Source organism: Phalaenopsis equestris, unplaced genomic scaffold (genome assembly GCF_001263595.1).
Source record: "Phalaenopsis equestris unplaced genomic scaffold, ASM126359v1 Scaffold000202, whole genome shotgun sequence".
NCBI lineage: Eukaryota > Viridiplantae > Streptophyta > Magnoliopsida > Asparagales > Orchidaceae > Phalaenopsis > Phalaenopsis equestris.
In genome coordinates, this window is record NW_018164644.1 from 3,361,641 (window position 1) to 3,380,772 (window position 19,132).

Genomic DNA, 19,132 nt, shown 5'->3' on the forward strand with positions numbered 1-19,132 from the left:
GTAGATGCCAGACTGGCTACGCGCGTTACTCTACGTGCATAGTACTGATGTAATATTTTTTCGTGCAGACAATTGCACGCCACACCCTCACTCTTGAGAATTTATAATTTTATATATAGATAGAAAATTTTAATAATTTTTTTATGTTGTTTAGACAATTTAGTAAAATTACTCTCTTGATATATTTTTTAAATCCAATATTTTAAAAAATTAGACATTTGGTGATTTTTTCCATCATAAAAAATAACGCTCACTCAGCACCACACTTAAACATGTTTAATATTAAAATTAATTTACTAATAAGTATTGATTAATTAATCAATAACAAGTTAATTAAGTTAATGATATGTAAGATTTATTTTGATTAAACAACCATTTGCAAGCTTAATTAGATTTATGAAACTTAATAAAAAAATTATTTTAATATAATTATATTCTGTAATTTATAAACTTAATAAATAACTAATTGAATGTTAAGTCAATAATATCATAATACTAGTTACTAACTAATCGGTTTAATTAAATTATAATTGGTGATTGATTATCTTTGTAATTGATAATTTATTAAATAATGTTTATTAATTATATTAATTAAAGTTTTGTGTTTGGTTAATTATAATTGTACTAATTAAAAAATAGAAAATAATTAATTATTCATAAGATATTATAATTATTAATTAATTAACTTAATATAAATATTAATTAATGATAACTATAGTTGGACGTGATCAGAAAATTTTATCATTTGCCATGAATCTTGAAACATGACACTTAGGGCCCGTTTGGGGGCGCGTTTGGGAAGCGGCGGCGTTTTGAAAACGCCGCCCTTCCGTTTGGAAATTCCGTTCGCATGACAAGTTTTTAAAACGCGTCGTTTTAATACCGCTATTTCCTTAAGGACGGGGTAATCCGGTTAGGGGCGCCGTTCCGCGTATGCTTCTCGCGTTTAGGTTGTTTTTCCCGTGTTGTCCTTCCCGTTTCTCCCCCTTGCCCTCGCCCTTCCCGTCTCGCCTTCGGTTTCGAGCTTGCCTGAAGCTGTGATCCGTGATATGAGGTATTTTTTTTTCGACCCCTCACTCTTGCCCTACCCGATATCCGTCTCCTTCCTTCCCGGAGGCCGTGTTCGATCTCTGTCACAGTTATTTCTGTTCATATGGTGGTTATAAAAGAATCAGTACAAATTCTTGAGCTTTGTTATTCTTATGGCTTATTTTTTCATTTGTTTGGGTCGGTTTTGGTCCCTACAGTGCTGGATTTCGGTTTTGGTTAAGATTTCATTCGATCAGGGAGCTCTGTTTGATCCTTTTTCTAACCATCTAAGCAAAACCTTGAATGGTTATAGAATTAGGGATTTCGGTTTTGGTTAAAAGCTTTGATTATAATATATAATAAAATAATAATAATAATAATAATAATAATAATAATAATCATATATTAATATACTACATTAGTAATATACTAATATATATATTATATATTTACATAATATAATTTATATAATTAACATAATATATTATTTATAAATGTTAATATTAGGGATGTCAAACTGGCTCGTCGTTCACTAACAGCTCGTGTTCGGCTCGTTCGTTAAAAAACGAAAATGAATAGTGACTTCAAAAACAATTTTGAACACGAGCTTATTTAAAAAAAAAAACTAAATTTCAAACGAACCGAATACGAACACAAGCTCTGTTTGTTCGTGTTTGATTCGTTTACACCCCTAACATTAGGTTATAAATGGGCAAAATACATGATAAAATGTCATTGAGATGAATGAAACATGATGGGTTAATTAGAATTTCAATTAAATCACTAAAATGAGTAAATGATATAAATGTAATTTCAAAATTGACATTAATTGGAGCTTATGGAGAGATTTGAAGACCTATTGGTGAAAAATATTGTTTGGAGTTGCTTAAATTACTAATTAAAACCTCTCACTATAAATTTGATTGAATTACATTACAATTTACATTAAAACGAATCAAATTAGTAAAATTATAAATTTACCTTAAGTTAACATTAAAATAAAAGGCAATTAAATAAAATTATTGAAGTCTAAGAATTGACTTAAATCAGATAAGTGAAGAGTAAATTAATAGATATATAGTGAATTTTGATAGCTTTGAAAGCAATTTAGGATAGTTTTGTTATTTACATAGAAATTACAAAATTACTTTTATTACATTAGAAACTTCAAAATGAACTATATATGATTCAAAATCATTAAAAATTAAAATGAAACTCTTAAACAAAACATAAATAACAAAACATGCAAAAATTTATAAATGTAAAGTTTGTTTTGAGGTAGATTTGTATGTTTATTTGAATTTATAAAAGTACCCCAATTGCCTTTTCAGTCATTAAATGAAAGAAATAGAAGTAATGGGATCCAAATAATTGAATCAATTTGTTAACCAGGTAAAGATAATCCTAGATAAATCTTCTGAATCAATTACAAAATCAAACTATATTATTAAGAAACTTAGAAAATTAAATGGAGAAGTTAGCCTAAAAAGCACTAAACCTCAAAGGATGTCAAGGGTAACAGATAGCCATGATTTGGAATCCAAAGTGTTGGTCACTGAAGAGCAAGCTGAGTTGGATGATTTTTATTGGATAATGAATAAGGAAGAACTTGCACTCTTTTCCAAGCAATCTCTAGCATTGTTAGGGAGGTAGTTGAGTTTATAGGACCACTCATAGGAGTATCCTAAGGGAAGGAGTTTGAAGATAGTTGTAGGCAGGAGATTAACCCAATAGAGTTAGTTCCCAAACCTAAGAAACCTTGGGAGAACCAAACCAAAATTTAGGAAACCCTGATTTAACTCCTTAGGATCCACTTCTTGCAAATTGTGAGGAAAACACTGGTCTGCAAACAGAGGAATAAAGAAGGAGAATTTTGGATTTAGAAAATATTCTTATGAACGATGAAGGAGAATTTTGGATTTAGAAAATATTCTTATGAACGATGAAGGAGAATTTTGGATTTAGAAAATATTCTTATGAACGATGATCTGAATAAATCTACTACATCACCTCTAGAAGAGTGCTATCGAGCCAAGAGAAAAAAGTTACCAGAAAAACTAAAATTTGAGGATTTAATAAAAACTCTAGGACCTATAAAAGATTAGATGATAGATTGGGGATTACTAAATTATAATTTTAATAATGAAAGAAGACTTTTATGTCAGTCTGAGGATGTTAAACTAAACGTTAACTTGGGAAGCTACCCAAATATTATTTAATGTTTCGAGCATGTTTTTACTTTTTTGCATTTGTTTAGAAATGTTTTTTTTTTTTTTTGAAATTTTCTTTGAATTTTCATTTGAATTTGTTTCGAGTATTTTTTATTATGTTGCTTATGTAAGATTCATATGAGTTTGTGGAATTATTACCCAAGATATTAGTTTACATGTGTTGATATCTTTGTTATGATGTCGTATCATGTTGAATTGTTCATTATCAATTTTCATTATTACATTTTATGCTCTTGTCCTTTCTTACAATTTTTCCTATGACATGCATAATATAAAAATAAGTTTGGGGGAGAGAGTGATTATGTTCACTTTACTTAAAGTAATTCTCAAAACTAAACTGGTTTAAAGTGGAAAATTTATATATGAAATCCTAATAATTTAATGACATAATATGAAGACCCTATTTAAATTGTGAATACTCATTAAAGAGAGAATTGAAATTAATGACCCGAAAACTAAGTCTTACACTTTAACAACTTCTAACTTAATCTTAAGTTGTCTCAAAATAATTAAAATAGTATAATTAAAATATTAGTAGTCAACCAAAGATACTTGAAGCCTTTTAATTTTAAATCCAACCAATTTATTTAAGCCTTGACTTTTTAAATGGATTATAAAATTTTGGAGTTCACATTAAGAATAATTTAGACTTATCATTTAGGGGTAATTTGACATTCAAATTTTTATAAAAGAAATGTGCTCCACGAGATATATTAATCATAGTGAAATTGAAAAATAAGAAAAATAAAAAGTAAGAAATTGTCAAAGGCCTAATTTAAAAGAAAAATCAAAATATATGACTAACTGGTTGAGAAGAAGCTTGAGGTGAGCATAAAAAAATTAAAGAACTTTCATAATGAAATTCTTAAGATATTATATTCAAGAAAGAGATTAATAGATGTTTGGTTGGTTGGTTGGTTGAATCTTAATTGACTTACAAATATCTTTGGAGAATGAAAATATTTCAATTACACAAGATAGCGTTTTGAGATTTTCTTAGGTTTAGGAGGAAGGGTCTTAAAGGAACAACTAAGTGATTAGAAATTAACAAAAATCCTACCCTAAAATGAGATTTGCATATTATTTATAACACTTATATAATCTAGTTCAAGAATTGGGAAGCCGCGTGTAAACTCCAAACTTCTTTTTAGTCCTTATTGATATATCAAATTGCTTGAGGGGAAGTAATACGTAAGTTTTGGGAAACTGATATGAGGTAAATTTATGTGATTTTGTTACTTTAAATACCATGTTGATTCTCTTATTTATCATGATAATATACTTGAAAAAAGGTATTTGTTGCTGTGTTGTGTAGGTTAAAGAGTTTATGCAAAATGTGGAGCAAAATAACAAAAATCAGGATTTGGCACAAGCGGCCCCACATTTGTGCGGCCCCACATTTGTGCGCACGTGCATGTGTGCCCCTGCTTACGTGCACGTGTCCGCAACTGAGTAGCATGACACACCTCCACACCTACATGCACCTCGCTTACACGCACATGTCTGCACCTGCCATTGCACTCTGCCGACCCGCTGCACTCGCACATATAGCCTCTCACTTGGGCACAGCTTTGAGCTCGTGACAACACACATGCACACTCGTGGAGCATTTGCTCACCCATACGCCTGTGCTTGTTAACTCACCTAAATGCCAAATTTTTTATTTTGACTGATTTGGTGAATTTGGATGCTTATTCCTCTAATGCAATACTTAAGTTTGTAAACATGTTTAATCATTATGGAGCACTTTTTGGCATTGGGGTTGTGCATCTAGGGTTTAGGAAAGTCATTGAGCTCTCAGAGTTTCTTCCTCGGGTTCGCTTGGAAGAGTGTAATTTCTTCTTGTTTCTTTTTCTTTTTCATGTTTTTTTAGGAGTTTAATGATTTTGTAAAGTGAGATTGAGTGCATATGTATAAGAGAGATCCAAAAATATTTGTATTGAACAGAGAGGGCCACGATGTATTGCAGACCGATTGACTCTGTATTGAGTTTTATGTACTTCTCATATTCTCCTTTTTTTATAGCATAATTTACTTGTTATCAGAAGCAATAAGAATGCTAAAAACCCTTTGGGAACTCTGCATTCCGCCCATTGTGTAGTAGAACGAGTGGGTTAAACACAAAAAACTGGTACAATGGGCATATTCTAGCAAGAATTTGTAACATATATAAGGGATAAGAAGAATTTTGAGAAACATAATAAAGTTAAGCAAAACTTAACTTTATGGGTTTTTAATTCTTCTTTTAAGCTAAACTTAGGCAGAAGGAGAAAACTTTTATCTCTGGTTGCCAACAAGAGTGTGAGTCACATAGAAAAACTTCACAGCTGACCTATGTCCCATGAGTATGAAGCTTACATATCTGAAAAACTCAACACTTTTTTCCTTTTATTTTGGTTTACTTCATTTTTAGGATTGTTAGATTTCACTCTTGAGTTCGATCACTTCAAATTAAACTTAACAATTCAGTAAAATAGAGCTTTGTCCATTATAAATATGTTGACACTATCCTCGTTCTATCAATACATGGATGTGTTTCCACATATTACTTTATCGAAATGTTTACATGCGTGATTAACTGACTTGTGTTACAATATTTTTGGGCATCAATGACCCCTCAGTTGAGGATCCACCGCCTAAAGTAAAGAAAAATGTTAATTCATTTATTGGTGAATTGAAAGAAATAAATTTGGGAACTCAAGACAATCTTAAGATAACTTTATAAGTTTGTTTTGAATGAATGAGACACTAGTGACCGCATCAAGTTACTCATATAGATTAAAAACTTAGAGGAAGAAGTGTATATGGATGCACCTTTGAGATTTAGGGTCTGTTTGATGCAGCTTATTTGGGCGTTCGACATTTTTAAAATGTCGAACCTCTGTTTGATTTCTGCGTTCACATATGCAGCTGGGATACGCGCGTTACCATTTACGTTATAATGCCAAGCTAATTCGGCCAAGGAGAGGACCCAACATTCGACGTTTCGTCGCAACTTATTACCCATGAGCCCCTCGATCCCGTCTTCGCTCTCGCATCATTGCCCTTACCTTGCGATCGAATTCCCGCAGCGATACCATTTCTCGCCCCTCGATCCCATCTACCCTTCTCTTCTCTTCTGTGTCCTGATACAGTTCCCTTCGAGATCTTTGTGTGTCTTTCAGTGGTGAACTGAAACCTGAAACAACTTTCGCAGATAATCCCTCTTACGACTTATGGTATTGCATGGGTCTTCTTCCATGTATAGATTACATGGTATCCTCCAATGTTTGTTATCCTCTTATGACCTATGGTATTGCACGAGTTTTTTTTCTTTCTCTGCGAAATTTGTTTTAGTGATTATTGGTTTTGGTTCATGGATAAAAGTGCTGAACTTTCTCAGTTAGATTAAAATTTCTTTGAAACACTCCATAACATGCATGATTACATTGTGGAAAAGCTATTTCCTTTTGTATGCCTTGTTCATATTGGATTTTTGTTAACCCTACTATCTACTTTGAGAAATGTGCATTGAAAAATTATTGGTCGAATGCAATTATTTGAATTGGTTGTTAGTGAATGCATTTTTTTGAAGTAGATGTTATTTGAAGTGAATGCAGTTAAATGCAGTGAAAAATTATTGGTTGAATCCAATTTGGGGTGGGTGGTTGAATGCAGTTAAATGCATCAGATAAAAAATTTCAATTATAGTTTTTGTGATGTGGATGTTAGTGGGTTTTTGAAGTGGAAGAATTGTGATTTTTTTAGTGAGATGGTCCTTTTTGCTTTATGAAGGTTTAGATTTTGGAAGCTTGCTTTATGAAGGTTGATGGTCTCTTTTTGCTTTATGTTAGTGGGTTTTTTAGTGGAAGGTTGATGAATTTTTGAAGCTTGCTTTATGAAAGACCATCTAATTATATTTATATTTATTTTATATCTTTTGATACTCACTGGAGAGTGAACAGTCAATGTTATTTTTTTGAACTGATTTGTAATGGTTTGCGGCCTATGTTTTATTTATTATTTTGTCTATATAGTTCTGTTGTAAACAACATGACTAAACAGTGCCAGAATGGTCATTTATTCATCAACAACTGCAAATAAGCTAATCTGAATAAGCTCCCCCAAACAACAAGCAGTTTATCCTGCTAATCTGCAGATTATCAGATTATCAGCATAATCTGCTAATCAGCAGCTTATTAATAATCAACAGCTGCGCCAAACAGACCCTTAGTGTACAGGTATTTTTTGTGCAATAAATACTCAAACTCAAAATAAAAGTCATCCTAAACTCCGATTTTAGAAAACTTGCAGTCAAACAGTCTGGCTTGACAAAATGGACTCGATTACACAAATTATTCCAATTAGAGTTAGATCAAGCCGGATCAAACCGTTAAATTAATTTTAGAAACATCGAGTTATTAATTGGAAGATCAAATAATTTCTAAATCATTCAAGTTTATGGTCAAATCAAGGCAAACCCAACTAGTCCAACATTACTCAATTAAGCATTGTTAAGGCCCTCAAATATTTGCATAACACCTCATAATTGAGCGAATCTTTCTAGTTCATCTGATGGAGTGGTCTGGATTCCTTCCTTATTTGCATGAAGGCCCTTCTTATACTCTATAAATAGAGCATCAGCCCCTTCATGAAGAGTATACAGAAACCGGAGCTTTGAGCGAGATCGCAAGGAGAAGGAGCTGAAGTCCATTATTCTATAATGAAGGTCTATCAAACGCCTCCTGCTCATGTAGTTGTTGACCACCGTTGGTCGCCCTCCGCTCATTGCACCCTTGCAACGTCATGACATGCGCTATGGAATCCCAACGTACATTGCGGAGTAACATACCCAGAAGATGTATGTGTATCGTCGTAAACGTCGTGCAGTAACATACCCAGAAGATGGTGTAGCAACACACTTCGAAGACAATATAACAATGCACCCCTCATACAATGTAATGACATACTCCTAATACAAGATCATGAATATTGTCGTATCAACGATCCGACTACAATTCCCTACGATAACTGCTAACATCGTTGTACTCAAAATACAGTGACTTTCTTTAGACTTGTGAAGCTATCTTATTATAGCTCTCAATTATAATTTGTGTGACCAACTACATCCTACGTTGTCCACAACTCACACAACTCCCAACTCCAGTCTCTATGACCTACGAACATTATTACAACTCCCCGTTATGACCTATATGACAAACTATAGCCTACGTGGCTCACAACTCATGCAACTCTCAACTTGACCTCTTTGGCCTACGGTCATTATTGCAACTCTCTACTATTGCCTATGTGACGAATTACGACTTATGTGACTAACATCTGATGCAATTCTCAGCTTTAGCATATGCGGCGTACATACGTTATTGCAACTCCCCACTACAGTTTGTGTTATGAACTACAACCGTCATGGCTCACAACTTATGCAATTCTCAACTCCGACCTTTTGCGACCTACGTACATTATTGCAACTTCATATCATGGCTTATGTGATGAACTATTAACCACATGACTTACAACTTATGCAGCTATAAACTCAGGCATTTGCGACCTACATGCATCATTACATTTCACCACTACAATCAATGTGACAAACTATGACCTACATGGCTTATGGCTCATGTCGCTCTCAATTTTGATCTTTACAGCTTACAAACGTTATTACAATTTACCACTACGACCTATGTGAGGAACTATAACCTACATGACCCACAACGTATGCAAATCTAAACTTTGGCTTTTTCAGTCTACATATGTTATAACAACTTCCCACTATAACCTATGTGAAGAACTACGACTTACATGACTCATAACTCATGCAACTCTCAACTCTGGCCCCTGTGACTTATATTCGCTATTACAACTCCCCACAATGGCCTATGCGACAAACTACGACCTATGTGGCTCACAACTCATGTCACTCTAAACTCTGGCCTTTATGACTTACGAACGTCATTGCAACTCACCACTACAGTCTACATGACCCATAGCTCATGCAACTCTCGATTCCACATGCGCCCTATAGATGTTATTAAAGCTCACCACTACAGCTTACGTGGCTCACAACTCCCGCAAATCTCTACTACAACTTTTGTGGCTAAACAACACTTCTAAAGCAGTCATTTATGAACCACACATGCAACTAATATTACAACATTCAACTACGATATCTACGACAAGCTGATGCTACATCCACTGCCCATAACATTCATGGCATGTTATTGTCTTCATAGCAACTAACTTCGGCCCTTGCAACCACTATCATCGAGAACTACATTTATTATATTTAGAATATGACTATTATTGATGAAATATTGTTGTACATTTACGATAACAAACTTCGCAACTCCCTCTTTCTTCATTTATCCCTATGTACTTACAATTACATGTTACAATTACATGTTATTTAGACTAGGCTAGGCCCCCCTAATTTTTTTCTCTTTTAAAGGTTTTCAAGTAAAAAATCAAAGCATATCTTCGTGTTTACTTTTCTATTATTTGTGTATATGTTGGAGCTTGGTCCGAAACTGCTAAGTCATTATGAATGATCCGACACACATCAATAGTTATAAATGATAAACAATATATATTAAAGAGAGCTGATATATTTAAATCCTAGATGAATTATCAAAAAATTTTAGAGGATTAAACTAAATTTAATATATATAATGACAAATAATTTTTATTTAATTTCCTCGAAATTTATTAAATTTGGATTTGCAAAATTGGGCAAATTCACTCTTAGTTAAACACCACTGAAGTTGCCAAACAGCCCTGAACCTCTCCGGCGGAAGTTCCTTCATTCCAAAGCTCGTCGCTGCAAAACCCTAACTCGATTATTCTTGCTTTCTTCCTCTACGGACGATATAATCCATCCCGTTCGCTCTCGTTTTCCACATATCACTCAACGAATCGAAATTTTTTACGTGTCGGTAAGAAATCACTTCACAGAAGCTGGGTGATCGAAGGAACGGCATCTGACCATGGATATTGAGCAGCAACAGGCGGAGGTCATTGAGCACTTCGTGAGGCAGGCGGAAGATCTTGAAGGGGCGTCCCTCGCCACTCTTTTAATCGAGGCGACCTCGCATCCTTCGCTGTTCGCGTTCTCTGAGATTCTCTCCGTCCCCAACCTTTCCTCGGTGATGCCTTGAACCATGTTATTTTATCATCTATCGTTCTGTCTTCTTGGTTTTCCATTCGGAGCATTTGTGTTTCCGCATTTCTGTGAGTGGGGTTGGTTTAACCTCTTGTATATGATGGTCATTTTATAATTATATTGAATTAGAATAGACATCTAAGATGTGTTATATTCCAATGTAGCTTGACGGGACTCAATATTCCAGTTCTCTTGACTTGCTTCGATTGTTTGCCTATGGTACTTGGACTGATTACAAGAGTGAGTTTCTGCTCTTTTGGTGTATTTTCTTCTTAAAATATTATTCTCCTGCTAAGTGATTTGTGATATGCCAAGGATAATCCCCGTTTTTTTTTGTCATCAAGTCATTGATGATATATTCTTCATATTCTACTTTCTGTGGAAGTTTAAAAATTTGACTGCTTCAGTAATGTAGTTGCCCAAGGATTCTGCCAGATTAAACCTGCATACTCTTACTGTTAACTTTTTAAGCATGAATATCTATTAAGAAGTTTTGTTCTTATGGATTTCATGGTCCGTAACTGAATAGAATAATTATAATAAACTCTTTGACATAACGACTAATATCTCCTCTACGCGGTGCTTGCATCAAACAGTTTGTACTTGTAGGTTGTCATAAAAGTTTGGAATTGCAAATTTTCACTATAGAGTAATTCACTATTTTTGAGCTGTAAAGAGCTTAATTCATGAAAAATAAAAGCAATTTGATAACTGATCTATACAATTTGTTGAAAATATGCAAATTGATATATAAAGTGTTATACCCTTCTTACGCAAGTTTAATACGGATTTCTGAAAATTTTTCTTTGCTCAGATTAAATGAAAATATGACACTCAATAGGATTCAATGAGGGAAAAAGGATTCATGTAACCGACTCCACTTGATGGGATAAAGGCTTGTTGTTATTGTTGTTGTTTTTCTTTGCTCAGGGTAATTGTGAGTTATTTATTGTCAATATGTATAATAGGGTTTCCATACAGTGAAGTACTATATTTTAGGTAGTTTTGTGTTAGAATTCTAGTTCAATGGTCAAAGTTTTGGCAAGGGATGGTCAAAAAGGAAGGCGAAAGGAATAATGCCTTATTTCAACAACTTTTTATGGAGGGTTTTCTTCTATTTCTTTTACTCATGGAACACTTTTCTATGGTTAAGACATCTGCTTATGGTAAAGGCTTGGAGTTGATTAGATGCAGGATAAGTACAACTGTCTGCTGTGCTGAGGTGGGTTTATGTGTTGGAATTTTGGATAAAAGGATTTGTTGGACCGCTTCCCCATGTTTTCATTATTGGGTAAAATCATAATTTTGACTCCTACATCTCAAATGAAGATGCTGCAATAAATTTAAGCGTAATGATATAATATTTTATTGTAGGTTTATGTATTGGTTGTATGCAAGCATCAGAAATTTCATAAAAGAGAGGGTAAAAAAAATTATATTATATTCTGAACCTTGATGTGTATTATGATGACTCGAGTGACATCCATGTATCATCAAATAATTTTCATGCCTTCCTATATTAAATGTATGCTGATGAGCACCATTCACAAATGAAGATTGGGCTGTATTTTTAATTTGAATATGCGAGCAAACCAAGAACCAAGCTAATGATATTTATCCATGTGTACATACATGTATATGTATTTTTGTACATATTGCTAAAGTATATTACTTAATTTCTTGATCTAACACTTGGTGCACCTTTTAGCTGCCATATGTTATGTGCCACTGATGTTAAGTGTCTGTATGTTTCAAGATTATTTAGTCAGAATTTAATATTATGGTGTTGTGGTTTGGTTTAGTGTCATTTTACTTCAAAAGAATGTCATTATTGATGTTGGTCAAGCTGAATATTTTGGTCTTTTTTACTTTCAACCAATCAGGGTTGAGATAGGTTATGCAGCATCCAATTTGGCTATTATTTTGATTACCCTAATCTTTACTACGGATGCTCTATGTAAAGTATTTCACCGTGATACCATTAGAGGAAAACTGCTTATTATAGATAACATAATATTTTATCAATGAAGACATTATAGCAAATAAACCTAAATTTTAATTTCATACATCTCAACCGAAGATGCTTACTACCATTTTATATATTTTATTTAGAATTATGTATGCAAATCACTTTCTAAAATCATTTAGGGGGTGTTAGGATGTAGGGAGCTTCAGTGGAAGGAGATTAAATAAATGTTTAAAATTCAAATCAATGACTATATATTCATAATCAACTTGCAAATTGTTTGTATTTCATTTGATTTTCTTCGCATTCCTTCATTCCAAAAACTGCCTTGGTGAAACATTTTCTTTAAAATCGCATCGTCTTTTAATCTACTATTTAGATGTTCTTTTGCTGATGAAGCACTATTGCTAGAAATATTTAGCCCTTGTTGATTCTTTGGCTTGGGAGATGTTTTGATAATTTGGAGAATTTTTCTTTCAGATAATGCTAATCATCTTCCAGCTTTACTTACCGATCAAGTTCGCAAGTTGAAGCAACTTAGTGTGTTGACATTAGCCGAGAAAAACAAGGTAATTTTATATATCTGAGTGTTATAATGGAGTGTTAGATTTTCATACTTTTGACAATCTATAGCTATATGGAGTAACCTGTTGTAAATCTTCAGAAAAGTATTTTTTATGATAAGATATACTTTTGTGTCAATAAATGCTTATTATTGGTGTCCAACTATTTCTTTGGAAGTGGTTTTGTCTGACTTTGGAACCAAGGTAACATAATTACCGGTTTCTAAGTGATGGCAAGAAATATCACACAATTTGTGCAGTTACAAGATCTATACGCATCGTACATTTTATTTGCTATTTTTTCTAGTTTCCTGTCGTCTTTATTAGTTTGTTTAGTTCTTGTGTAAGGCTTATTGGACTTTGTAGTCAATGTTTAAATAGTTAAAATGCCTTCAGGAAAAGAGGAAATATGAGGGATAATAGTCTCTTTCTATGCTTTTTGTTGAAACTTTTTCAGTTTACTTATGATATGTGGAGATTCCAGATGGGACCACTACATAACACTTCCTCCTATTGTCTCTTATCTCATCGAAACTCTCCAAATTTCCATTCCCTTCTTCTAATTTCACCTTTTTGACAGTTTGACCTGCTTCATTCTAATAGAAGAATGGCTAGCATGGTGGATTGCGGGGAACGGGGCTGGTTGGATGTGCTAAAGGTCAAAATAATGACTTAGAAAATTAAGACAAATATTGGAGGGGGAAAAGTTAAAAGAAATTGAGTAGTGTAGGGATATACTTGTCTTAGAAGTTGCTCAACATAATTTCTATTTTACTTAATAATGCGAGATAATGACTAAATGAACCTTCATTCACAAAGCTCTTTAGTACCAATGTAAAAATGATTGACCAGAATGTATGCTCAGGCATAGTACTTTAATGTAATATCTTTCTAGGGCTACTGCTTATCACGATCCTGCCTAGGAGTTTGAAATACCAATGTGGGAATGGAAGGCCGGATGAAGGGAGAACTATCTAAATATTTTCATTTATTAGACAAAATTATCCACACATAAAAGAGTCATTCTATTTTACAAAACTTTAATTTACAAATATCCGTTCACGTTTAAAATTTTACAATTGAAAGAAAAGTAAAACTGAAATACTGTACCTATCTCCTTGTGCTCCTCGACGCCTGTAAACATACTTTTTAGGATCCATAAACTATAAAGAAAGTTTTCCTGTAAAACATTAGTAATTGGAGGTATGAGTTAAACTACTCAATGAGCAAAATAGTTCTAAGTTATAATAGTTCATATTTTATAAATATTTTATGAAAAGTCCTTAAGTAGAAAAATTGAGACATTAAAAAAATTAATTTTTTGGTTACTTTTATTTATTTAAATTATAATATCTGTCAGTGGGAGTCACATTCTAAATGTGTACTAAAAACACACATTTAACATATTCCAGATCCCACAAAATAGATAGCCAAACATTTTCATTTTAATTTTCATTTTATGTGCACGATAACTCCACATGTATATATGCATATATCATATTTATTTTATTTTTTATTTAACACGAGACATTCACTTTTAAAAGAAAGTGCTAATAGTAGTAAAAATATGTGTAATTGATCTCATAAATAAAGCAAATAATTATAAAAAATATATTTATGCACCTGTTTAGTACTATATGTTTTCCTTTTCCTTGGTCAAATTAGTCCTTTGGTGCACATATAATAACAAATTAAATTTACTTTCTATTTTTCTTGTCTTTATTTCATTTGAATTCTAACATAAATACTTAAGACATTATCACTTGCATTTAATTTCCATAATAATTGCATGTATAAATGATTATTCAAAAATAAAATTTTCATATAAGTGATTTAACAATATCTCTTCATTAATTTAGGTTAATACATTTTATAATAATTTATAATAAAATCAATTCAACTTCCAAATTTTTATTAATGGTCAATCTATTTTTTTTTGGCATGCTCGAGCTTAAAAATAAACGAAAATTTCTTAGTTTTTAACTAAATTTTTTTCTGAACAATTTAGCTCGTACAAAATAAACATTTATTGCTGCATGGAGATTCATACATGTGAATTCTCTAAAATAATTACAAAAAACATTTCAAAAATTGGGGTTTCTGGAATTCAATCCAAAATAGCTAAGAATAAATTTCTTAACATTAGGAAGAAGAATAATAACAAAAAACTAAGCTTTTGTTTCTGATTTCTTGCCAAAAGACTATACCTAGGGGTGTAAACGAACCGAACACGAACGACCAAAGTTTGTGTTTGTGTTCGGTTCGTTTAAAATTTAGTTTGTTTGAAATAAGCTCGTGTTCGTTTCTTAACGAACGAGCCGAACACGAACCGAACACGAGCTGTTCGCGAACGACGAGCCAGTTTGACATCCCTAATATTAATATATAAAAATAATATTATATATTAATTATATAACTTATATTATATAAATATACAATATCTATATTAGTATATTACTACTATAGTATATTAATATATTATTATTATTATTTTATTATATATTATAATTTATAAAATTTAATGTTTTAAAATATAATAAATTTTTTATATATAATTATTTTATATTATTTTATATTTCAAACAATAACGATTCGAACACGAACGAACGCATCACTGTTCGTGTTTGGTTCGTTTAACTAACCGAACGAAAAAAATTTGTTCGTGTTTATCTCGTTTACTTATCGAACGAATCGAACACGAACTCATTGACGAACCGAACACGAACTGTTCGCGAACAACGAGCTTTTTTGACAGCCCTAACTATACCCCACTTCTTCTCTCTCTGCTTAGTCGATTGATACTCTCAGAGCATGAAGGTGCTTGGTGTAGCGTCTCCCGCACTAAAAAACTCTTGTGAGCTGCTCAAGCTTCTCTATAATGCAAGAATCATCATTCAAATCAGGATGTGTTGCTTGATCTACCCTCTTCCTCCCTCGAACACAACTCCAATTTCATAGTTGTCCAAGCTATACAGTTGCATGAAAGCTCTCTTTGCTCTCGTCGCTCTCACCATCGTAAATTCTGTCGCGGAGTCTCCCTTTCCTCACTTCATCCTTCTCTTTCCTCCCTCACATGTGGCTCACTTGCTTAGCTTGAGCCTCTTGAATGCTTCCTGAGCTATTCGACTTGCCTGCATGAAGGTACATCCACGGAATTGTCGCTTTTTCCCTTCCCTCTCTGTCGCTCTCGCCTTCTCTCCCTATCTCTTGCTAGCTGTTTATTTTTGTGGAGCAGTCGAACGGGACATGAGAGCTCTCAGTTAAAGGCTCTCGGGGGCAATATTGGACTTTCAAATGACACTTGTATTGCAGTTGTTATAAAAAGGTAATTTCTTTTTTTTTATCCAGATTAAATTTTTTAATTATGTTTAATTTCCTCTCCTTATGAATTTTCATCCCTGTAATTTACATATACAAGAATATTAATCATACCTTAATTGAATAGATGCATATTTATTATCTCATCTTTGATTCATTCATCCAAGCGACAGATCATTATGTTCCATGCTTTAACAATACATGGACAAACAAAATCTTTCAATTTTGGAGTTGTTTCACATCATAATCTATGACCCTTTCTGGTTCTACAAAGGTCAGATCAAGTTGAATCTTTATAGGGTCCGTGATAAGCTCAGTAGCCTCATCAACAATGTTTTTCTGAAGCAAAGAGTTATGAAGTACATTATGTATTTCATACATATGCGCTGGTAAGACAAATATATAAGACACTTTTTGGATCATCTCCAGAACCTCACAAGGGCCAATATATTGTGAGCTCAACAACATCCCAAAATTTTCAAATGTTTAATATTTTCTATAGGTCCGACCTTCAAAAAAGTAAATTCGTCGACCTCAAATTCCAGTGGTCAATGCTTAACATCATATTATTTTTTGCCTATCTTGAACCACCCTTGATCTATCCCGACTCAATCGGATTTTCTCATTCGTTTCATCAACTATCTCAGCACAAATTATCTTCCTTTCACACGTTCTCAAGTGACACTTGCTCTAAACTCTCTTGGATTCCCCATTAGAAATGACTTAAAATGAACATCAAAATAAACATATTTTATACTCATAAAAATTTGAGCAGTGATTGGATTAAAAAGAGTGTATCTAGGTAAATGAAACAAAGCCGATAGAAGAGAACGAATCAAAATGCAGGGCTCATGCTAAATGTTCAGCATTGGCGCTGTCACAAGAAGTGGAGACGCATCTTTGAACTAAGAAATCAATGCCGGAGTTCATGAAAAATTAGAGTAGTATTTGTGTGACAAGCAACTTAAGCAAAATGGAATAAACCACATCAAAATGACTCATGAGGTAGCCAATATATAAGAAGCATCCCCAGCTCAACAGTGGTACACCCACTATGAGTTGCTTTGCATCATAGGCCCAAACCAGAAAACAAAAAACCCCATTTGCAGACTGTAGGAAAGCCTGCCATCAATTGCCAAATGATGAGAGAAACAGAGAATAACTCTCAGGATCAGTATGGCAAAGGATAGCATGCAACAACAAATGATAGACATATGGCTCAATCATCACTCTCAAATCGAAATGCACCACTCTCAAACCTTGCACCAAAGTAATGCTTTACTCATAGACATCATGTTAAGTATTATGACTCAATCACCTGATAAAGTCTATAGATTTATGACTCGTGCAAGATTCAACTAACCTTGGTATGAAGGAGAAAATACCAATTAAAATGATTGAAACATCTGCTAATCTATTCTTTCTTGGCTGATTGAAGCAGAAAAAATTGAATAGCGACTTTAATGAGATGATTATGAAGCAGCTTAAACTTACTCATATCAGGATGCATGAATGAAAAATACAAGCAACATGAAATTATAGGGTATCGATTATGATTCAGTTCAGGAGAAGCAAAGGACGAGGATACTCGGCGGTTCTCAGTTTGGGAAGAGAAAGAAGTGTTGCTTGGCAATGAGAGAAAAGATTAATTCCCAGCACCAAATGGAATCACGGGCCATGGTTCGACGTCCATGTTAGTTAAATGAAGTTTTTAACTTTTAATTTTCCAAAAAAACGCGGTTTGAACACTGCCCCAAAAGTTGCCATATGTGTAGTTGATACCATAGTTAACCCAAACCACAATAGAAGAACAAATATTATTACTTGAAGCAACTAAGCGGTTACAATCAACACACTAAAGAGGGGAATTACATAAAAAAATGACTCGAACTGATTCTTAGGCTCGTCCCATGGGTGGTGGAGGTCGGTTAGGTGATTGAGGAGCGAATGTAGATGGCTGAAATGGGTTTGTAGGTGGCTGTGACAACCAAAGGAGGAGCCATAATCGTGTTGCCAACGAAGCTGAATTTTGGGACAGCAAGGGCAACATGTGAGGTGGCCAACAGAGCTGCGAGGCAAGGTAGGAAAAGGCTGGAATAGCAGGAAAACAATAGGTTTATTGTTTTGTGGATGACGACAACGAAAGGGCGAAACGGGGGCGGCTGTCTGGGACGGGGGCAACAGGCAAGAAGGGCTAGAATGGGAATATTGCAGTGGAAAACAACTAAAACAGCTGTCTTGGGGGTGACTGTAGTAGGGTGGGACGACATGGAGTAGTGGGGTGTGATGGGGGAAAGATAAATCACCACCTGGAAACGAAAATACATTCGAAGCATTGCTTTGGAACCCCATGATACAACCCTCGAAGTGAAGAAGAGACGTCGGCGGCTGTCCGGCTTCCCAAAAAAAAAAAAAAAAAAAAAAAAAAAAAACTAAATCTCCAAACTCTAATAGAACATATTGTTGACCTCATTTTTAGTGAGGTCTTAGTCTTCTACTCTTAGAACCTAGAATCTAGCCTTAGGAGTTCCTGGTTGACCATCCTAGCGGACTAGTAACGGAGCCCACCTCCCATAGAACTTCAAACCGCTTCTTTACTCATTTTTGTGAAAACTCGCACGAGTGGTCCCAAGCGCTCAATTTCTAGGTGCAAGGGCTAAGGACCAACATGCAGAGGGTCTGAAAATGAGTTCCTATAGGATCGAACGACCTTAGGTTAACCCTCGGTGACTCAGCAACGCACTTGTTGCATCACACGCAATTTTGGCTTAAATTGACTCGCCCGCCGGCAAACTCGTCCGGACGACCCCGGATGACGAGACGGACTGCGCTGACGCGTCCGGAACGTCGATTTTAGCTAGAAATGACA

General features: G+C 34.0%; 1 protein-coding gene across 2 annotated transcripts in view; it reads left to right on the forward strand.

Moving 5' to 3' along the window:
• Positions 1-10,002: 10,002 nt before the first annotated feature.
• Positions 10,003-19,132, forward strand: part of LOC110022658 (COP9 signalosome complex subunit 7) — a 128,580-nt gene continuing 119,450 nt past the window's right edge. Inside the window, exons 1-3 of one of the 2 annotated variants that reach the window (XM_020721719.1) lie at positions 10,003-10,399; positions 10,581-10,656; positions 12,863-12,951. In XM_020721719.1, the coding sequence (XP_020577378.1) occupies positions 10,241-10,399; positions 10,581-10,656; positions 12,863-12,951 (324 nt within the window). In that variant the 5' untranslated portion in view covers positions 10,003-10,240. The remainder of the gene's footprint in view (positions 10,400-10,580; positions 10,657-12,862; positions 12,952-19,132) is intronic. The other variant, XM_020721718.1, reaches the window with a different exon arrangement.